At 36.2% G+C, this 24,423-nt stretch overlaps 1 protein-coding gene across 1 annotated transcript; it reads left to right on the top strand.

The window, feature by feature from the left end:
- Positions 1–2,094: 2,094 nt before the first annotated feature.
- On the top strand, positions 2,095–23,989 carry Smp_212530 (helicase, putative; the record flags this gene model as incomplete). Its single annotated transcript, XM_018792778.1, has 11 exons — positions 2,095–2,331; positions 6,784–6,892; positions 7,802–7,936; positions 10,764–10,954; positions 14,328–14,706; positions 15,684–15,865; positions 15,960–16,457; positions 20,243–20,338; positions 21,439–21,768; positions 22,608–22,950; positions 23,937–23,989. The coding sequence occupies 11 exons, from the start codon at positions 2,095–2,097 to the stop codon at positions 23,987–23,989; spliced, it is 2,553 nt and encodes an 850-aa protein (XP_018644664.1).
- Positions 23,990–24,423: the final 434 nt, after the last annotated feature.

The raw sequence follows: 24,423 nt of genomic DNA, 5'->3' as shown, positions 1-24,423 counted from the left end.
GCCTGTCGACTTTAATGCTTTTCTTCACTTCCTTTGTGCTTCTATGTCGTCTGCTTTTGCCTTGACTTACTGTGCTCATGTTCGACTAATTTTAGTTGCTGTCTTCTTGTTCTTCCTTTCTTGAATCTTGTCCAGACTTCCCATAGAGATCCATTTATTTATTTATTTACTTTAATTAAACGCATAAATATTGGTACAAAAAAGCATCAGATACATATGCGCCGCACAAATCTCGTTTGGTTTGTGTGAGGGCTGTGATACTGCCCGGGTGCCCAAACCGAAGCAGTGGTTTTCTTAGGGGGCCACAACCGGAGCCTTTGACCTAAAGGTCTGGAGCATCGTGAGGAGATGCAGTCCCATGGTAGCCGGTGACCAATAATTGGTTCATACGCCATTCGTTCCTTCAGGATACTGGAACCCATGTGCACCATTGGTTTGGAATCAGGGTTTCCAACTCCCCTAGGTGGATGCGCCGTGTCCACCAACCCGGTTTAGGCTCTGGACATTCTCTTTTCGTCCTCTCAGTTTCATAAACAGCAGTAATGCCACGAGAGGGCAGTGAGTAGGACTTCCCTGGCAGAGGCTATATACGCGTAGCCATGTGAGAGCATTTCGTGAGGCAGGGCGAGCCCTCCCCACTCTTGGCCGTACCAGGGCATTCGGGGGCATAGAGATCCATTCCTTATGATGATGTTTCTTGCGACCCAGAACCTCCTGATACGTTGAAGTTAGTGCTTCTTTGATTCCTTTCTAGTTGTCCTGCATAATAGTTTCTTGTTCTTTCAGTAGATCCTGTAAAGCTTGGAACCTGTTGTTGAGAGTTATCTTGAATTCGTTGAGCTTGTCAGTATCTCAAAGGAAGGCTGTATTGAACCTTTGTAATGCTGTTCCCCCAGTTGTCCGGTTTTTCTTTAGCTTCAATCTCATCTTGGCCTTAACTAGGTGGCGATCTAAAGCTATGTCAGCTCCTCTCCTTGTTCTCACATCTTCTATTGTCCTTCGAAATTTTTTGTTGATCTATCTGGTTCTCTGTGGTGTGGTCCGGCGAGATCCATGTAGCTTTGTGTATGCGTTTGCGTGGAAATATTGTGTCGTCTATAACCAATTTGTTGAATGCACATTGATTTGCAAATCTCTTTCCATTTTCATTTCTCTCTTCTAGTCCATGTCGTCCAATTATATCTTCATGTCCTGTGTTGTCCACTCCGACTTTAACATTTAGATCTCCCATCAGGATGGTGAGGTCCTTTCTTGAGCACTTAGCTATGATTGATGGAAGCCTCTCATAGAACTGATCTTTATCGTCGTTGTTGCTATCATTGGTGGGTGCATAACATTGGATAACATTCATTGTGATCCCCCACATCTTTGATTTGAAGGATGCTTTGATTATCCTGGATCCATGAGATTCCCATCCTACAAGCGCATTTCGTGCTTCTCTGGACAGCATTAGAGCAACTCCCTGAGTGTGTGGAGCATTTTCTCCTTCGTGACTGGAATACAGCAGCATCTTTCCCGTACCTAGCCTTTGTTGTCCAGCTTGTGTCCAATGGGTTTCGCTGATTCCGAGTACTGCCAAGTTGTATCTCCTCATTTCCATTGATATTTGACTGGTCTTCCCGGTCTCCCACATTGTCCGGACGTTCCATGTACCTATAAAGAGTGTTGCTCTGGTTGTTAGAAGGTGCATCGGCCTCGTGACTTTCGAAAAATCTCGGATTTCATCATGAGGCGTCATAATTATTTCTTCAACTCCCAGGGCAGAGTTTACATAGTTTGAATTATTTGTTCTGATTAGCGTTTGTTTAGCGAGTTAGTTTCCTACGGGATGGGGTCGCTAACCCCATGCCCAACTCTCCACCTTTACCCGGGCTTGGGACCGGCAGAAACTCTAAAAGAGCTACAGGCGGATTTAAACTGTCTAGTCGAAATAACTTAATAAATAGATTATCTTTGTATTACTTACCCTATTACTCACTAAATTGCTAGTAACGCCCCGCTTTTGTTATATTTATTTGTTCCTTGGCATCATATTCTAGAAGCTCTGATGTAACTCGTGAGGTTGGCTGGGTTATTTTTGATGAAATTCATTATATGAGGGAAAAAGAACGCGGTGTTATCTGGGAGGAAACCATCATTTTATTACCTGATAGTGTTGGGCTTGTTTTTCTAAGTGCAACAATTCCAAATGCTCGTGAATTCGCTGAATGGATAGTGTTTTTACATAGAAAACCGTGCCACGTTGTTTACACTGATTGTCGTCCTGTTCCATTACAACACTATGTTTACCCATGTGGTGGAGATGGAATTCATTTGGTAGTCAATCAGAACGTAAGTTTCTTAATATTCTCATTCAAGAACATTTATCTCCCGAATGATATAACTGATAAGTATTATTTTAATTTTAGTTGACCTTAAAATGTTACCTGTGGTGACTTTTGATTGATAGTAATAGTAAATTTATCTCAACATTCAATTCCACTACTCCCAGTTATGTAATTTATCCTATTTTTTTTCACTTCTCACGGTAATTAAACCAAAATACATAGCATAGAGGAAATAGTAAAAAGTACAGCACACGGAAGAAAAACAATATGGTAGAAATAAGAATAAAGATTTAATAACTAGATTTTTATTCACAAATATATTTCTCATTTCAAATTCCTCTAAACGTCGTGAACAATGATGGCTATATTAAGCCATACATGTGGGTAATTACCTGGTTTAGTTTTAATCTAAAAAGCGTTGAGAGATTTAATGGCATTGATTTAATTCATGTCCTAGTTCATTACATTATCTCAAAATCATCAACTACTGTAAATAGTTCTAAAAATCCTTTTGACATTCAGGATTGAGTTATACAGCTGAATTAAAGAAACACCATGTAAACATATTGGCACCTTCAAGAAATAAACGAAATAGTTGTTTTTGGTACATAAACATAACTGATTGTGGTAGCCAAGATAAAACAGCAATTATGACTTCAGATAACTGACTGATAATAATTGTAACTAGATTGTCATCAGAACATTGTGAAACAGCCGTTTGCTAAGAGCTCAGAAAAGTAAAAACCAATTGACAAAACAGATTCGTCTAAACATCAAATCTGTACTTGTTTATAATGAGTGTTTTCATTTTGACTTTTGTTTTCTTTCCTAATGTTCTTGAGAAAAGCAGCCAATCAAGCTGTTATTTAGTGTTGTACTTCCTCTAACCATTGTGTGCCGTTTTATCATTGATATCATTACGCATTTTGTTTAAATCGACAATTCATTTCTAAGTACATATAACTACAGTCTAAAGAAGTTTAAATAACGCATTTCGCCAAATATTTCGAAGGTAGTTGGATCCTTTTAAGTCAAAATACAACACCTTCATCATAATACAGTTTATTAACAAACTGTTTGACACGCAAATTTAATTGCTCGTCTTCTGAAGAACCGTTGATTCTCAGTCTTAAGGTTCAGTAACCATGAGCTTGTTGAAGTTAGATACTCTGTAACGTTGATATCACAATCGCAGTTAACATATTCACTTCAAGCATTTTTATAAGTATGTAAACTATATTAATTTTGGTTCTAAGCAGCTAATGGTAAATCTAACGACGTAAAATGAGTTCATATTATTCGGCCCAGTTCTTTCTCCTTGCTTTCTGAATATCGCAATTAGAAAGTTTAAAATTGGATAGTTAGGAAACCCTTATCCCTCTTCCTTGAAACAATAGGCAAAGTCAGTAGTCACAACGTAGAACTTCGTACGTACGTACATCAGTTCGAGTTGCCATACCAAATTAGCACAGAGATGCAGTTGTCGAGTCAAATCTCATAGTGGTAGAAATAGTAAGAGTATAAACGGTAATCTGAAAGATTATGGTTTGAAGATGTTATTCAAGGAGTATAGTCCAGTGAAATAAATTTGGAGAGAGAAAAAGATAGAGACATGAAGAATTCAGAAGATTAGAATTTAGGAGAACACAAAGAGTGGATGCACCTACGGCACTGCAAACGATTTTGAGCCACGTCATTCAAGATCGCTAACCATCGATTGATATCATCCCCCGCGGATCTCAACCAGGTAGTCTACACCTACCAACATGGCTCAGCCCACTTGTCGGTGACTTCATGGATTTGTGCCACGTTTTGGTTTAGCCGCCCCTAGCTTTCCTCCAAACTACTCCTACACCACAAAACATCGCACGTCGGGGCAGTCGGTAGCTGGGCATACGTAACACGTGTCCCAGCCATCTCAACTGATGGGGTTTCACTGCTTCATCAATCGATTTGCCATCATTACCTAGTACCCGTTTCCTAACAACTGCATTACTTACTCGGTGGTCCCAGGATAAACGAGCAATGCTTTGAAGACATCTATGATCGAACACTAGTAGCCTACGAATATCCTCTACTCTTATCGGCCGTGTTTCACTGCCATGAAGTAGGACGGAACGAACTGCTGCACAGTAAACCCGTCTTTTGGTTGCTAGACGGATATTTCGCCTAGGCCATAAAAGACGCAAGTTGGTGAAAGCTAGACGAGTCTTCTGTATCCGTGCTGAGATTTCGTCACACATCAGACCACAAGGGCTGATGAGACTCTCAAGATAAGTGAAGCGGTCAACACGCTCAACTACTTCACTCTCAGTCATTAGTTCAGGTATCGATGCAACCCAATCCTGAAGTAACATTTTGCATTTCGAGGGGGATAATCGCATCCCGAACATGCCTTCATTGTTGCTTATAGTGGTCACGGTTTTACTCTTGTGATTTGTTGCATGGTAAGAACCGTCGACCAAGAATCGAAACAATGGGAAAAGTTCCCTTAGTGTCGATAAAACGAAGTACTAGGCTACATCTTTTAATAACAGTTCCAGTATATATCTAATGATTAAGTATCGAAATGTTATATCCCGATAAGAGTAATAAATGGTAACTTTTGGGATCCGTTTATGGACCAATGCTATGCGTATATTTTATCGTATAATTGTTAAAACAAGACAACTGCAGCACTACTTGCTTTATTCCAAATTCCGATCTGGTACCTGATTTCAGATTACTGTAAAAAGATACATGAATAAATAGATGACTAACCTGACCACAACGTACAATAATTAGGAAAATACAATTATGTCCAAAACTGGGGGATTACAGTAGAAAATAGAATACAAAAGGTTATGTCTAACCTACAATAGCTTTGAAACAGAAAAAGCTATGGCAGCGAATCATACATCAAATGAAAGTTTATGATCTGTAAACTAGATTAGGGGCAAAAGTAAATGTTGCTGTTATACAAGCTTTGAATTAAATGAAATAACATCCCATAAAAAAAGCTTCCGTAGTTTGTCAAGTCTTCTTGTTTCTCTGTTCACATCAGGTACGATGTGGTCTGTCTGGCTGGTATATAAATCCAGTATGTTTGAAATGTGATTCATGCCGCAGAGACTGAGATTGGTGTTCTGGACTTAACTGGCTGGGTTAGGCAGAAAGCAGGACCGATAAGTACTCTAGACTGCTTGCACGGGCTTTATGCGTCATTGTTCTGATCGATAAAACACTGCTCTCTAACTGGCGGTATCATCACGTTATACATTAACAGGGTACACAGGCTACAAGTTATAACACAAACGTCCTCTTTTGGCACAGTCACCATTCAGATCGGATGATTTATTCTAGTGTTAATTTATTACAGTTTCCGATTTTCAAATCGTATAACTCCTTTAGTCACCACCAGTTATTCATTTTCGTATGTTTTTACTGGAATGACTCGCACAGCATATACCAAGTGTTTACGAAAAGCAACATAGCTTACGACTTCTTTTCGTTTTACATATTCCAAGTGTATTCCAACCACAGCCACATACAGCCGGTCAAAATGAAATTTCATGCTATCTCAAAGCCTATTATACACCATCAAACTAGTGAAAGATTCAAAGATCACATGCGAAAATTTGATCTCATTGCTGTTTATCGGATGCCTGTTTTCTGAACGCCTGCTCGTTTATGCTACTGTCTATGTGATATGTTCGTGCATTTTGCTTATAGTTCGCTGCATCAACCTCAATGCTGTGAACGAAACTACATCTATTCTCTTTTTTCCTCTTCCCTAACTAGAGTAATAACACCAGTTTAGTAGAGAAAGCATTTTGATGTTGATCCAGTTTGTCGATTATATATCAATTAAAAAGTGATTAGGGTATTTGAACTGGCTATTTGTCATTTAGATAAATCATAGTAAAAATGTACTGAAAGTCCATAAAAAATGTTCTTACTGAATAATAACTTACTGAAGTAGAATTGGAACCTAATCGATTTGCTTCTCATAACTTGTAATTGGAGATATTTAGGCATAGATTTTTATCTGACTATTCAAGTAATTTTCTGAGCTGTCAGTCACCCTGTTTCTTTTGCTATATACATTGTTGACTAAGCTGATCTAATTATAAAAATTCAGTTAGACCCATCTACTATTTAGTCAATCATGTAATATTTGTTGAGTTTGATAATGACTGTATCCAAACTAATTAATTATGGGGAATATACAGTCGTCTTCATATGACACAAACGATGCTCTTAATGACCATTATCAGTAGTTTCTAGTAGTCAATCATCATATAAAACTTAGAAATTTTACACTATCAGGCTTGAATAGAAGTCTTTTTCTCTTCCCTTTTCACTTGTGCTTATGCTGAGAGTTGAGATAGTAGATTACGTGCACAGTTAACCCTAAACAATTTTGCTGTTGTGTATCCCTAACAGGTTCTTTCGTTTCTAATCGCTTGTTTTCCAGCGTGAGTTTATTGAATCTAACTTCAATCTTGCTTTAAATACTTTACAAAATGCGGCTGGCAATTCAATTTCTGATACGAAATCCCGTGGACGTAATGGTGGCAGCACCCGTAAGTTCAATAGTTTCTTTTTAATCGCGTTTTTATATTTACTCGCGTACTCAAGTCTTATAACCGGAAACGAAGTTCTCATGCAAGAAATCTCATATTTTATAATATATTGAGTGCAGACCCTGGAAACGGTTGTTTAGAATCGATTTAACATCTGTAAAAATGTACGGTCTCATAAGGAAAAAAAAAGGATCCTCATGTTTTTGTTGTTTTTCTCTCAGTGATCTTACATCTAATCATGTTTTGAATGAATATTTTAATGTATTGTTTTAGCCTTGATATGATATTAAAACCTAAGTTTACAAAACTGGTAAGCTAAATTTTCAACTAAAATAAATGTTTACAATATTCATAGAGTAGGTAAAGACTGCGGTTATGTCATTGGTTGATGAACTATTATCAGAATGACCATACTACAAGATACTGTTTAGTAAATGTGTGTGCTGATATTCGACTAATTTTTGATAATAAGCTGCATTAAGTCGTTGAATACCAGCTAAACACTGAACATTTGTTTCATTCTAGTGTTGTACTCTTCAGTAATAATACTCACTCTTCATACTCGTATATGTCATATTTAGGGGTGTGGTATTCAATAAACACAATTTCACATCAGTGAACATGATGAGTTTTCGTGTACCACGGGTAAATCTCTGCTTACGCTAATTCAGTTGTTAGTTTTAATATTAGTCGGAAATTACTTTTTTGGTGACAAATGAACTGCCTTTTTATTTGGGGTTTTCCTCCTGTCAGTCACATTCCGTTTTTTTCCTTCAAATTATTATTAACAGTTGTCCAGTCACTTGTAGACTGTAGTATATACAAACAAGGTCATATTTACCAGTATGACCTTATAAATATAACAAAAGTTTATTGTTACGTGATTCATTTTGATGCCTTGTTTTTAAGGTCCTCAACCATATTGCTCGAAGTTAGTTAAGTTGGTAATGGACCAAAATTTGGAGCCGCTTATTGTGTTTTCATTTAGCAAGATGGATTGTGAATTCTATGCTATGCAACTAAACAAAATGGATTTTAGTACAGGTAAGTGTTACATTTTGTTACTGCATCGCTTTTAAAACCCCGAAACAATTTCTCCGATCTACAGTACAATGTTTGTTTGTGGAGAATTCATGGATACAAGTAGATTAATAATATTTAAGAACGAAAATCTGTATTTTTAATGGTTTGCTAATTCTATCCAGGATTTGAAATTCCACATTGGTCTCGTTTTGATATGTAGGACCTCATAGGATCTTGTACTATATGACATACGTTTAGGTAGCCCATACTGATGAACATGATCGCTGGAGAGGTAGTATTGTTTTTTGAAGTTTGTTTGTATGCTTTCTAAATATTTGTGAAGTATGGCATACCGTAGAAGACTGACGTTTTGACTTTAATCTTTATTGATCACACTCATCATGAATTGTCATCCCTGCGTAATATTTGTTAGACTTTTCGTATAAGATATTTAGCAGTGATTCGTGTTTTCCATCTATTTGATATCCCAGAAAGAATTCCTGAATTTTAATGACTTGGTGTAAGTCGCTTCAGAGAATAAATGTCCTTTTTGTTGAATAATAATTATTTTGGTTGAAATATCATGGGTTGGTACTGTGATTCTACCATACTGTCAGGGCATAACAGAAGAGCTACAACGAATCCACAAATCACAGATCATTATAGCCTTCCATGACACAGTTAACAAAATTCAAAATATTTTAGTTAAAATAAAAGATACAATTTGTGTCTACAGACTAGGATATTTAGATTGTGATGCTTTCTGTTGGAAAGTCCTGTGAAATTACAACCCATGACAAAAATATAGGTTGCACAAATAGATCTCTTAATAATCCTGAAGATGTGGCTTACACTAAGTAGTCATGAAACTTTCGAGATTCAATTTTTTACTCATTGGAATCTTAAAAATTTACCATTATTTCCACTATTATACCTTTCCGTTTCCTTTTTGACCTAATCTTTTGTAATGATACTGTTCCTACTTCTGCTCTGAGAATCGATAATTTTATCTCTCTGTACTAATGTGATGTGGTAACATGAGCCCGCTCACTTATCTGTCAGGGTCTACGTTGTGTATATATGACTAATAAAAGTCGAGGCCTGAAGCGCTACATAAGTCGCAAATGTCGTGATATCCCGTAAGGATAGCCAGTACTTGTTTTCGTGTTCCATTGGATCAGAGCTTAGTCATAAATTCAACAATATGTAGTATTTAATTGTTACACTGATTGCAATAAGTCTATCTACATTCATTCGTGTATGGCAATGATCTTTTGACAGTGAAGCCCAAAATCAATATAGCTGTTTTTAGAACACTAAGCAATAATTCCAAAATCTATACATGTAAACAGGTTGTAGCCCGAATGAAGATAGCTGTATTCGTTGAGATACAGTTTCCTACCTAGATAAACTCTTATTCTACGTTCCGAGTAGGAATTACTGAAATATTTTATGGTCATTTAATAAAGTCTGTATGAATCAGCAGTATTTTTTCGTTGGACCTGGACCAGCTACTTTATGAAGATGTTTTATCTTTAGAATAAAACCAGTCATATCTGTAAGCATGGAATTTCGCTCAATTTGTGAGTCCTTCCGTAAAGTATTAACCCAATAATTTGACTGGCATTTTGTTTTGTCGTAACTGTTATGTCCTTGTGAAGATTACATAACGGGTAACTTCTGTGAACTATTAATGGACTAATATTATATATATATATATATATATATATCCCTATTGTATAACTGTCCAGTATATTATGTATATCTATATTCCTCCTATTATAACATTTGTTTCCATCTATAGACTATTATGATACAATTTACTATTCTTAAAATTATACTCAGTTTATTCCGAACCGTTGCTGCTACCTTGACGTGGTGGTCGGGATTGCCTATCGTAATGAACCAATCGAGCTATACTGGCTGGAACAATCGTTCCTCAAGTTTCTACCATGCCAGGCAGGTCGGTTGAAAGGCGGTGAGACTAACAACAGCAAACCCAAGGTCCGAAGGCGAAGTCGTACTGCTGACTGTACAGAGGTGTGACGGCAGTAAGGTGTTTCCTTCATACGACCAGCATAACAGCGATGCTGCCTTCTCACAAGGAGGGGTTGGGTTAGAAAAGGTCGACCCTAAAGATGCACACCTCGCCTTATCCCACGGATTTCCGTCTCCGGCGGTAAGGTCCGAACAAGTACGGAGCTAACACAAAAACTACCCACAAAAAGGTCGTTTGTGACCGACCTCAAGTAGTTGTCCCTTGGGCACTGTGGTCACGCTCTCAGGTCACTTAGACCACTTCTAACCCGATTTCCTTTTCAGGTACCTCTAGAAGAACCCTTCCACGGTGTGGGTAGCCGGCAAGTGATAACTGCCCTCATACCTTTAACAGCACTCAAAGACTCAGTTTATTGGTTACAGTCTCCCACTGTGACAGCCACTTCTAGGCTTGACCTTGTACGAATGTTATTTCCTATTTCGTGGTGTGATGTGGTCTGTTTGTCTGGTAAATAAACCAATTATGTTTGAAATAAATGATACGCATAGTTGGAGATGTTATTGGCGTTGTGAACTCAACTGGAAAGGCTAGGAGAACGAAGGACCAATAAGGACGCTAGGCTGCTGATATCGGTCGAATGTCATTGATTTGGCACAGTACTAAGTTTGTATAAGTTGCAATCCGATTGGTGAATAAATCACGTAATTAGCTGGGTTTAAAGTCAACAGGAGCTCATCAGTGGTTTCTTTTACGGTGTTCTAAATGTGGTAGTGTTTTATGGTCAACAAATATCACAAAAATTATTTTGCCGATTTTATGACCAAATCAACTTTCTACCTTTTTTCTTAGAATCAGAAAAGGCGGCTATTGAACTTGTATTTAATAATGCCATTGAGAGTCTTTCCGTTGACGATCGAAATCTTCCTCAGGTTCAGATTTTATTACCCGTATTACGTCGTGGAATCGGTATTCATCATGGCGGGTTGTTGCCTATACTCAAGGAAATTGTTGAAGTGTTATTTGCTGAGGGTTTTATAAAAGTAAGTTTTTGTTTTTGTACCAAGTATCAAGTTCTTTTCATTTTATCGTAATGTAAGGGTACTTTTGAAAGTAACTGTTGTAGACTCATTATTGCCTATTAAGTCATCAACGAAAAAGTGAAATACAATACATGTCAACAAACAGTCTTAATATGTAGTCCACATTATTGTAGTATCTTGGTCGCTAATTCTAGACTTCTATTTATCTAATGTGACATTTATATACTCATGTAATACCAAAAATGTTCATTTTACAGCGACACAAAAATACGGAAATCTCTACAGCTTAGCAGATCTGTTGTTTCATTTTTACGAATGTGGCTTTACTATATATGAAGTATTCATTTAGACATTAACTTCTTCCCATGAATTTGATTAAAAGCAGCATGTAAAAGGATTTTCTTAATGTAGGAAGACATGAGTAAATAAATGACTAACATGACCTGTTGGGATGATCCTGCAAATTTATCGCAATAGACATGACAAACTCAGGAAAACATTTTATCCAATAAGCGTTTGATTAGAAGTTTTGCTAGAAATATCGCAAAAATGAAAAGTCACATGTAGACGTTCTGATTGGCTGATTACTACACTGCTACTATGTTTAGTAGTATTCTAGAATTTTCAGTAAAACCCAAGGACTTTTAAAAGACTATAAAAACCCTATATTTTCTGTACATGAATGAACATTTGGAGTAAAGTACTTCCTGCATATTTTGTGCCTTTTCTCCCGTGTTCAGGTCTCTGTGTAGTTCGAGCTTGGAGGTACAAGACTAACTTAGGATCCGAATATAGCATTCAATCAGTAAGACCACAACGCACAAACAATTGAGAAAATACAATTATATCCAAATTAAGCATTGTAGTAGAAAAATCTAGTACGGAAGTTTTCGTTTAAAATACAACAGCTATGGAATAGAAAAGGGTATGGAAGTGAATAATACATCAAACGAAAACTGAAGGTTTATAGAATAACCTAGGTTAAAATACTAAGTGTTAGTATTTTACAAATTTTGGATCAAGTGGAATAATGCTCTCAAAAACAGCTTCCGTTGTTCATTTTGACTTACTGGTTTCTCTATTCACATCAGTCTCCTATTTACATCCAATATCTTTTCTTAATTGTTTCAACTGTCAGCTTGTTTTTCCTCTGCTGAAGTAAGCTATTATTCATGGTGTTTGGTCAAGGGACCTAGAGTATCTTATTAAGACGGTTATCTATAAATTCCTGTACATTTTTGATGGTCGTAGTGGTTATCAAAGTTTCAGATTCCTGCACAGAACTGTCTTAATATTAGTAGTAAAAATTCTGACTTTGGTGTTGGATGACAGTTCATTGGAGTTCCAGATATTCTTCAGTTGAAAGTATTCTTCTCTTTCAATTCATCCTCCCAAATCTACGTCAGATACTCCTTGTTTGCCGATAATACTCTCCACATGCATCAAGATGTCCATCTATCCAAGAGCTTTCACAATTGTGATTTGGTTGGAGCCGTAGTGTTATACTTCGGGATCCCGCTTTTTCCCTTGTGAATGCTGAAGTCTCGTTCCACGAGAGGCACCGCCACATTGGCTGTCTTCTGTACTTGTTTCTGTGTATATGATGGCAGATCTAAGTCGTTTACAGAGTCCGAATCATCCACATTCGTCCAAGAGGTCTTCTGTATTTTATGCTTTTCCGGAGATATGGAGGTCTTCATAATCCAATTGACATCTTGTAGGGAGAGTAAAAGCAAGGGTAGACAGCCTTATTCGACACCAATCCTCACTTGGAATGTATCTGTGAGTTGTTTTCCATTCACGGTTTTGCAATGCAATTCCTCATAAGAGTTCCGTATAGTAGTGGAAATCCCTTCCGGTACTCCAAAATGTCGAAGAATCCATAAGTTTTTCCTGTTGATGCTACCGAACGCTTCTTCACAATCAGGGAAGTCGGTCAACAATGATGGGTCCAAATGTTCAACACTGTTTAGGAGTGTCGTAGCTTGGTCAGTGCACAACCGGTCCTTATAAAAGCCAACTTGTTGATCTCAAAGTTGGATGTTCGCCGAATCTTTCCTTTGGTTCAACAACACTGTCCAAAACTTTTTTAATACCGAGAGTAGTGTAGTGTCTCTGTAGTTCTCACACTTTCTGAAATCTCGCTTGATATGTAAATGAGTTATTCCTGTTCAGAGTTCGTTAAATACTGATTCTTCCTCTCAAATTTTTCTGAAGAGAACGTGGAACATCTTTGTACTTATCTTTATATCTAACTTCAATGCTTCTGGTGGTATGCCATCTGGTCCTTTTGCTTTCCCATTTTCGTTTTATCTGATGTCCTCGCTAATCTCTTCTCTTGTTGATAGGGTTATCATGTATAGGGAGGCTTGTGTGTACTGCATCAATATGTAGAGTTCAGCGGCCTGGGTTTTTTAATTGCTCTGCTCACTTGTTCCGCTGTTCTTAAACCCTCGTGATTGGTTTGTCTTATTTGTTCTTGACTGATTGTTGTGGTTCACTACATCTTGCTGCCGTCAAAACTATGTAATTGGAAGCACATAGATCTACCAATTTCCATTCTCACTCCTTTCTCCCAGTTCATGTTGCATGGTAATGCTTTCATACCCGGTATTGTCCATCCCAACCTCGACATTCAGATTCCACACCATGATCAAGTATTTTCATGGAAAGTTGTTTACGTATAAAACTGATATTTACCATCGCTGCTATTGGTGGGTGCGTATCACCGAATAACATTCATTATAATTTTCTCCATCCTTGTTTTGTAGGATACTTAAATGATTTTAAAGCCGTCGATTTCTCATCCTACAAGCGCTTTTTGTGCTTTTTTTTGGAAAGCTTGATTACAACTCCATCGTATGTGTGGTACGTTCCTCTTCGTAACCAGAACATAACAGGAACTCTCCTGAAGTTCGTCTTTTTTGCCCACATTGTGTTCGATGCTTGTCACTTATTTCTAGGAGAGCCAGGTTGTATCTTCCCATTCCAACTGTTATTTGAATGCTTTAACCGGTTTTCGACATCGTCCAGACAGTCTGCCTCTATCTTGATTGCTATTCTGATTTTCAGAATGGGTGTTGACTTCGTGACGTCCGAAGAATCTTAGACTTCATTATAAGGAGTAAAAACTCTTCTACATGAAGATCCTTCAACTCTCAGGATAGAGTTTAAGTAGTTTCTGGTTAGCGTTTTTATTTACGGGGTATGGTTGCTAACCTCCCCTCTTTATTCAGGCTTGGGACCGGCAGAAGTGGTAGAAGGGCTTCAGGCAAATTTAAAGTTTGAAGTTAATAGCCCATAATTACAAATTTTAAGTTTCTCGATGTACTTTTCTGTTTCCGTTAAAAGTAAATTCTGTCATGTAATATAGGTATTGTATGCTACTGAAACATTCGCGATGGGTCTTAATATGCCTGCTCGATCTGTGTTATTCACGTCTACTCGAAAGTTTGATGGACGCGACTTCCGTTTACTTTCACCTGGGGAATATATTCAGATGTCAGGACGCGCGGGTCGTCGAGGAAAAGATACACGTGGCACAGTTATAATGATGCTTGATGATCGTATCAGTGCAGATGAAGCCAGGAGACTCTTACTTGGTGAACCTGACCGACTGGATTCTTCATTCTATCTAACGAATAATATGATACTTAACTTACTTCGTGTTGAGGATATCAATCCAGAAATAATGCTCGTTAAAAATTTTCAACAATTTCAATGCAGATCTGAATTGCCCTATCTTGAAAAACGTAGGTCTTGATAGTTTTGTTTTTACGTTAGTATATCTTTTCTGTTTTGTTTGTTATCTTACTAATTCTTATCTTTAAACCATTCAGTCTACTGCTGCGGTTTAAAACTATCCAGCGTTTATCATCCTTGCTTCAATGCATTTTATTTAAATTGTATTAGACTATTACGACAGATATTAAGTTTTTGCAAATATGATGGTAAAAACTTTAAATCTATTCTAGAGAAACATATATTTATTAACTATTCACAGAAAATAAAGTATATAACTGTTTAAAGATAATTAAAGGTAATAATTAATTCAAACTGACTTAACTGGTCTCACATTTCAAAATCACTTATCATTTAGCCTTGTCGTGATTCTTCGCGCTCTCATATCTCAATTGATTTTTTTCATATAAACAGTGATCATCGGTCGTGCTTGCATATGTATTCAGGAAATCAGGTAGACTATGATACACTTATTATCTGTGTCAGATATATAGCCATATCAAGAAGTAGAGTATATCTTAAAGAATAGCGGATCAGTCGGTAAAACTGGTCTAAAATATCTCATATCTAACAAAGTAGAATAACAAACTCTAACTAAATTGGACTATCAAGTTAGTGTAAGTACTTTAAAAAGACATGATACTTCAATAGATAACTACGACTTATAGCATCACAGAATGCACTTTTTATTTCACGTTGTCCGACCAGTTAGTAATTTTTCTACTTCCGATTCCAACTCGTTATTTTCTTATTAATCGCCTCGTTTATATTACCGAGTTAACTGTCATTACTCACTTAACTGGCGTTTCTATTGTTCAGTAAGTTACATTGAAATCACTGTTGAATCCCTCAAATAAACTCATCATTATTAATACTAGCCCGAATTAATGAAATCCTAAGCGAGTTGTTTATGATTGAATTAACATGATTCATGTTTAAAGTTCAGGATAATTTTTTTCTTTCACATTTTTTCCTGTTCGATATTCAGGTTTAAATGACACAGAATCTCTTATCAAAAATATTTGTTTTCCGGAAGATATTGACATGGGACAGCTTGGCGCTTATGTTAAACTTCATCATGCAGTTGCCGTATGTGAAGCTGAGAGGTGGGCATTGGTTTCACAAAGAAAAAGTGTCATACCTTTCTTTCAGGCTGGTAGAGTGGTTCGAGTATGTTTACGATTTAAGTGTTCTAACTTAATTTGAAATTTCATTTCTTATTCTCTATCGATAAACAAAGGTAAACTGTTTGTCTTTTGATTAGATTCGCAATCTGGACGATTGGGACTTCGGATGGGGAATTGTTGTACACGTAGATCGGTCTGATTCTCCAATAACACATTCTGGGCATCAAAAATCCAACAGAATGTCAGTCATTTGTCTTATGGAAGTTGCTGAAGACCACATCCTACGAAATTCAGATTCTACAAGAAAACCGATTCCTTTTTCGTTTGTGAAACCTGCTGATGGTGTTGATTTTCAAACTGATACTTTTACATCGGTTATCCAGTTAGTTTCTGTTCCTCTAGATTGTTTGTCTGGTATTTCAAGCGTTTGTCTCAAACTAAATTCATTATTGGAGTGCGACAATCAGAATACTGAGCAGTTATGTAACAAGCTTTCAGTTCAACCAGATCATGTAAAACGACGCATTTGGGAAGGTGTTGACCGTGCCAAAGCAAAATTAGGAGGAATACTGCCAGTATTAGATCCTATCAAGGATTTGAATATTAAAGACGATCGTGTGAAACAACAGTGCGAGGTGAGTTTGAACATGAATTCAAACTTTTGATTGTAATACTAAAGTATCTATTATTATTTGTATAGTTTTATTCGTAACAGTTGATGACGCACGTTGATAAGTAAGTTTTAAAAATAGATTATTGTTTACGTTAACGAAGAGTATTTTCGTGATGTACGTGTTGTTTATGCTTCCCGTTGTAATGTAGTTCTATGGGTTATGCGTTTTCCCGTAATGTCATATGACACATGATAATTTCAATCCATTAAATACATTGCAATAATTTATTTCGAATATGAGACAGCAGAGCAGATTGTCACCATCTAGTTGCTAGACGAATATCTTCCCTGCGCCAAAGCGGTATAAGTTGAAAAAAGTCATTAAAGGTGATTAAAAAAGGGTTCGCATCAATAGGCCTGAATATTAATCAGGGTGACCATCAAAAGAGGTAACAAAATTTTTATAGATGTAAAATTTGTTTGATTGACCCTGTCCTTCTGTCTTTACGATCAATCAAAAACGTAGTTTTCTAGTCGTCCAATGAAGTCCACTTTAAACAAATACGGTAGTTTCTTGAATTTAGTAACAATTTATTATATTTATCACTCCGGTCGTGTTGTCTCATTTATCTGCTTCTAACGGAGGCTGAGAAAGTAATTGACTCGCTTTGTAAATAGTATGAGGTTCTATGAATAACACTAAGCCAACCGTAGTTTAAATCCATTATTGACACCTGCCTTTACGTTGATAAGCGATTTCTCTCTACTTCCTCCGGTTGGGAGTGTTAGATCCCAAGAACTCACTTGGTAAATCCCTTATTTTTGTAATTTTATTTTAAGAATTTGAATTTCTTGTTTTCGCTCCAGAAGCGCTTATTTTCACCTTCTTGTCGTATTTCCCACTTGGGAGGATCTAGAACGCTATTGGTTCGTTATATCTTTTAGTATGCTATTTTGTAACGCTTCCCAGAGACAATTTTATGCTGTATATATACGTTAGATTTGTGCCTGTTGTGATTGCTTGTGCTTCTGGCTGCTTGCGAAATGTATTTCCCCACTTCGAACTTGAACTTCTCAACCTAGTTAGTTGGACCGCTTCGCGTCAGAAGTAGCCAGCTTATTAGTCTTTGTTCTGTTCTCAGATTAGGGAACGACAGTGATTTTTATTCTTTAGCCCTAACAACAAATCCCGGCTTTAAACATTTTGAAAGGTACTATTGATTTAGGTCTTACCAATATGTGTTTAATATGTCTAAGGGTACACTTTTATCCGAACATCAAAAAATAAAGCACTCTGAGAAATCAGTTATCTTCCGCTGTAACCGCGATCGGTTACCAGAGCTCTCTCTGCACATATTATTAACTTTCATATCTATCTTAGAATAATGACAACCGATTTCATCCTTTTAAAAATTATTAACATTGATGAACGACAGCTTTGAGTAGTGCATATTAAGAAAGTGTTAAAAATGGTTCATTAATATGAGGGTGTTGTGAATACTGAATTTAAACCACATCTGTTTCAAAGTTGTTCAAGCTGAAAATTCCTTACAAACACTGTTAATGGTAAAAGTTCTGAGAACATAGTTTTCATGCTAACATTCACACTTTCCACTTTGGAAGTGAAGTCAAAGACATCTTTTACAATTATTCTAACAACTGATTTATACAAAAGCTCTAAGATTCGCACTATTGAGTTTATATGCAAGCAAATATCAGAAAAGCAAACCAACATTGGCTTGCCTGAAGATTGTCTGAAGGAACTGCTCTTAAGATGTACGATGAATGTCCATTTCGTCTTCAAAAATTTAGATGACAGCCCACCATAAACTCAAACTAGAATAGTAATTTTCGAAAAGAAATTCTGTATGAGGCTGGTTTACTTTAGTACATTTCCTGCTACAATTACGTCCGAACGTTCGGTTATTTGAAAGAGAGAGCAAATATCTTTCTGTGAAACTCATTTTCATCTTAGCCTCAGTCAATGGGATCGTAGGCAGAGTCAACAGAGTGTGTCCTTATCTTTCCTTGTTCTTACCGTCCCGTCTAGTCAGACTGCTCACAAGCGACTGTCCACCGAAATCTAGACCAGGAGAACCTGTTCTGCTTTGGAACTCTGTGCTATGCATACGCTAACAAGTTCACGAGAAGTACCGGTCGAGTCTCCAGACACACGAATAGTAGATCATGGTCTTTCTTCATCCTGACTAGGTGAGGTCAAGTGAATGACTACACTTAAATCCTGTATGTGGGTTACGAAGACAGCACGAGATTCTGTAGCTCTAGCTAATGAAGTCTGTTTTGAGGTAAGGTTGGAATGTCGAAAGCCCCAACATATGGTTTAGAGCATGGTTTTAAGAGGCTAGGAATAACATTTTGTGAACTCGGATCGTTAGCATTAATGATGTGTGTGGGTAAAATCATAAGAGAATAGGTAGAATAAATTTTAAGCAGTGACAAACGGATTCAAACATGAACAAGAGAATCTTGAGTGCTGATCGAGATGTGTGGACAGTTGTCACTTCGTGCTTCTAAAGGCCTAACTGTCGGAGATGAAAATCATTCTAACTGTTTCCGTTGTTACGGTGCTTAGTAATTTAAACACCTTTAGTCAAACTCATTCCTGGCTTATTACAAGACTATTTTGGTCCTTTCTTATAAGCCTTAACTATCAGCCCTCAGGTTTAATCAGAAGGGATTACATACAGCCCAGAAAAGCCTAATAGAATCTGTTAGCTTAGCTTCCTAAATTACACATCTTTCCTTAAAGATCCCAGACGTTAATCCGTCAGGATCTCTTAGTCTTTTTAACTGCAATAAATGTTTAGGGACTTGTATTATCTCGCTTTTAAGGTTTTTGGGAAACAAGTGCTGGCTAGTCGAACTGTCGTTTGAAATATTCTGCCCATAGGTATAGTCTTCTAGACTGAGAGCAAGTGAAGGTCCTGTCTTTTACCGATATGGTCTCACTGACAAGTATCTTTTAATTATTAGTCGGAACAGTTGTCTAGTGTCACCTTTCTTAAGTAGTGCATGTTTTTCGCTGAAAATGTTAGGGTGCACCAGCAGAATAAATATTTCAGCAATGGTAGTACGTTTCGCCTTGTATTCCGCAGATGTCGATACGTACATACTTTTGTTTTGAACTGTATTCCATATTTGTTAAGTGCAGAGACAGCTATACGAGGCAACATAAATCAGCAGTCGATAGAAACAATAAATTCACCCATATTATTTTCTTATCACTTCATACAATATCAGCTTCAATCAATTGATTAGTTGAATTTTTCTCAACTCAAAAAATATTTTGAAGTCAATCCAAAAGTAATTAGCTAACTAAGCTGTATCAAATGCTTTCTGTATATATCCCCTAAATGATCCTATGTTTGTCGTGAAAGTCGTCGAAAAATTTCTCATCGTTTTGGTTTTAGACACAATGTAGTAAATCATAATGTGATGTTAACATGTTTTTAAACCTAGTCTATTTTGTTAATCAGTTACGCTGCTCAGAAATTTCGATGGAGTTTTTGTGGGAAAGACTGCCTTATTGTTAGTTTTATTTACATATATTGCAACGATTGAGTTTTTTCAATACTTAATTATGTTTATACATTTAGAAACATTTAAAGTCTTAAATGCCATCTGGTTGACATTACATAAAGAGTTCAAAAGACTTGAATGTTATGTAGAGTACATCTAGAGAAAATCATCAGTGCATGATTTGCTTGGTGCAATATGTTTTCAAGCGTGTATCTAAATAATTATTTACTCAGGTAAAAAACGAATCGTCGTATTTTTTTGTTATAGGCGATTAATTTATTGAAAGCGCGAATGGCTATGAATCCGATCTCGAAACGAGCTGATCTGGACAGTCTTATTGATCGTTTCAATTGGAAAGCTTCTGTAAGTGTTTCAAGTACTTCTTTGTTTACTTTTTTTCATTTTATCTTAAAAATGAGTGTAAATATCCTCCACACTGTAGTCATGGTCACAATTAATATTCGAGGATGTAATATAAGTTGGTAGCGTCGTATTTAATTTCTTAGGATGATTTAGTGTATCATAATTAGTGTTTTTTTTAGTTGAACGTCTATTGTGTTTTGGTGGCATCATTTAGATCCAAAGATCTAAAGTTATCATATTTCTATCATTTGATTAGCAAACAACTATGAAACTTCATATTTTATTCATAGCTGACCTCTGCTAGTTGGTGCCTTGATGAGAACATAGATACTGCTAAGAAAGACCCAAGGTAATATAAAGCGAAATCTGTTTTTTATCCAATGTTGTGTCAGTCAGCTACAACGTAGGACGAAGCACCTATATCCATCGGTCCAAGTTGCAACATCTCATTAGCACAACAAGATGAACACCGAATTCATAAAAGTGGTTACTTGAATGGTAGTAATATATAAAAGAGAGATATAAAGCAATTTTGATCTCACAGTTTAAGGGAGGACAAAGAGTGTATACACCTACACCATTGTGGTCGATTATGAGCCATGTCACCCAGAGTTTCCGATCATTGGTTACGATAGTCGTGCGCACCCCAACTGTTCTATATTACCTGATTATTGGTTATTAACTATTTACAGCAGATATGCTTTATCTTTTAGTTATTTGAGTGAGATCTAAAATATGTAAAACCACTCCATGATAATGACTTGTAAGATATTTTTAATTGTCGAACTTTTAATGCAAGCTTGTTTATCAGTTTCTCTTATTGACTTATTCTCAAAAGGGCTTCGGTATATGTATTTTTGCTTCAATGCCATTTCTTTAGTAGTAGAATTTAGTAACCATCTCTGCACACAACTTTTATTATCTGTTTGCTTCAGATAATAATGTTTTAAGAATTGTTGAGTGTCTGCATTCTGAAATTATTAAATATATTTTTCATTTTACTCTCCTTTTCTTTAATTTGAGGACTGTTTTAATCACTTTATAATTAAACATTTAAGTATCTAAATATTACATCCCTTGTGGATTCATTTTATTTACAGAATTTGCGGAAACTCGAAGACATTCGTGAACGTATAAGCAGAACAGACTCACTTTCACATTTTGACGAGTTGCGTGCAAGAAAAAGACTTTTGCGAAGACTTTGTTTTTGTTCAGAGGATGATACAGTTGCATTAAAAGGTCGTATTGCTTGTGAAATTTCAACTGGTGATGAATTGATGCTGACTGAATTGCTGCTAGATGGGTTCTTTTCACAATTCTCACCAGTTCAACTAGCAGGTGTCATGTCATGTTTTGTAGCAGAAAAACAAACAAAACACCACATGATAAATCTGAGTCCTGTTATGAAGAAGGCTATAAAAACTATCCACGTACGTTTCTCACTGCTATTTATGATAACCTCACCAGTATGATATTCACCAATCGAAACTTAGCAGACGTAAGCTAAAATTAGTTGATAGGTTTTCTCAGTTATAGATGTGTCCTCAATCAACCACATACACTCATATTGTGTAAGCCAAATTAGATGGAGGAAAAAGACGTGGGTAGAAAATATGATTTCCCGAGTATTTAATATATATTGTACGTACCCATAAGGATTCAAAAGACCCAAACTTTTTGCATGTAAGGATTCATCTTTTACCAAACGAATGGTATCATTTGCTGTACATTAGTTTACTACACAAATTTGGTGCTTTGTTAGCTTCAAAATACCTTTCTTGTTTGTTCGATTTATCAGATGTTCACTTTCACAATAATTTGAAAGTAGTTTTTAATTATCAGATATCAAATAAATTATTGCTCCGGAAATTTCAGAAATCGCTTTCCCATCAATATTTACGATAAAATTGTTTTTAATACCTATACATAGATTCGATCAATTCAGTGTAGTTTGCAAGAAATATAACTAACATTTTAAAAAGTTCGAGGCTGCTTGGTTGTTCACATCCTAGCAAGGTGTTGTAACAAGAGCTATAAATTCGGCATTTCTCGGACAACTGATATGATGTGATAACTCAAAGTGATGTTAGTTCTCGAACATTGGGTGGATTCCAGTCATGTCAATAGGTATTAATCAACACCAGATAATTTATAGAGGTTTTACTTTTGGTGGCTATGGCTTCCCTATTGTTTTGCTACCTTTTCTTTCCACCTCAAATTTTGTCACTACTTTTAATAGCATAATCTTGCATATTATCAATCTTTAAAGGATAAAGCAAGATATCTTGCAAAAATGTCTGCCGAATGTAATATTAACACGGGCCATAGTAATAGTGAGAAACAATTAACGACTTTGGTCCAAAATCTCGAAAATAACAGAAATAATCTTTTGGATGATGAACAAGCTTATGTTGATCGTTTCGTCGGTGATTTAATGGATGTTGTATGTGCTTGGGCTGAAGGTGTCAGTTTTTCTCGACTTTGTGAATTGACAAGTGCATTCGAAGGTAGTGTAATTAGATGCATCAGAAGACTGGAAGAACTTCTATGTCAAATGCATAATGCAGCAAAAGTTGCAGGAAACTCAGAGTTGGAAAATAAGTTTTTAGAAGGTATGTTTTTTCCCTTTTATTGCGATGCGCGTTTTACATTTCGAAATCCAAGTAATATGTTGGAGTTAATGATAATAACATTTAGGTTACAATTGTCTTAAATTACACTTGTCTAAGCTGGTAATACTATTTATTTTTCAAAATGTAGATATAAATATTAATAAAAATTTATTTCGTCAAGTAATCAATATTTCAGAAAACAGCATCTTAACATCATTAATAGTATTTGATAAAGTTTCATCAGCGAATTATTCATCTTCATCCAATCTCACTGATCGTTTTTAGAGTGAATATAGTCTACTTTAAAATGTCTAATGAACAAAAAATGCAGTGTTCATAACAGTGAAAATATTTAACGTAAAATATTGTGAACCGCTTTTAATCTCTCAAGGTGTATAGTAGTACTGGAAATATGTGTTTTCCTTCCTAGGCTTTGTTATGATTTTATGTCCGGCTTTTTATCACGTGAATTATCCACCAATCGAAATTCGACTTATCCAATCTTAACACTGTGCCAAATCAATGACGTTCGACCAGTATGAGCAGTCTAGCGTCCTTATTGGTCGTTTGTCCGCCTAGCTCTTCTAATAGAGTCCCAAAACACCAATTACAGCTTCTACCATATGAATCATTTATTTCGAGCATACTCGGTTCATACACCAGATAGACAGACCGCATCACACCATAAAATAGAAAACAATATTTGTACAAGATCAAGTCAAATGTGGCTGTGGACGTGGGAGACTGTAATCAATAAACTGAACATAATTTGAGAACAGTAAGTCGTATAATAATAGCTTATGGGTCAAAATGAAGCTTATGATAAGAGGAATATAGATATACATAATCTAGTTACTGAACAGTTATACAATAAGAATATATAGGGAATAAGAGTCCATTAATAGGTCCTGAAAGTTACCTGTACTTATGTCTTCACTACAATATAACAGGCTTATACATATATATTTAAATTTCTTTTCTTTCAGCCGTAATCCTAATCAAAAGAGATATCATTTTCTGTGCAAGCCTATATCTTTAACAGTCGTCAAAAAGAAGTGTACAGATCTTGATAATAAAAAAGATTCAGTATTTTCGATGACTGGTCTTCTATACCTTATCGGACCGGTAATGAGGTTCATCGTAAAACTAAATCAAACGTCTCATCCTAGAGGCACAACGTATATTTGCCAGGATTAAATAACACACCGATGAAGAAAAATATTCTCATCATGTATTAAACTTCAACATTAATCGTCCTATTATACTGTTAATAAACTCCTCTTAAAACAAAAATGATACAAACCAGAATTGTAAGACTATATTCAAAAAAAGTGGTAGATAGTCATAGGAAGCAAGTTAGAAAGAAATCCTAAAAGTGGATCACTTCTTTTTAAAAGCCCGAATAATGTACTGTTTTTCGGAAAATAAGTGACGAGATAAATAATCCTTACTGATATTACAAAATATGAGCTA

Source organism: Schistosoma mansoni (assembly GCF_000237925.1).
Source record: "Schistosoma mansoni, WGS project CABG00000000 data, supercontig 0129, strain Puerto Rico, whole genome shotgun sequence".
In the NCBI taxonomy this organism is placed as follows: Eukaryota; Metazoa; Platyhelminthes; class Trematoda; order Strigeidida; family Schistosomatidae; genus Schistosoma; species Schistosoma mansoni.
This window is presented reverse-complemented; position numbering and strand designations above follow the sequence as displayed.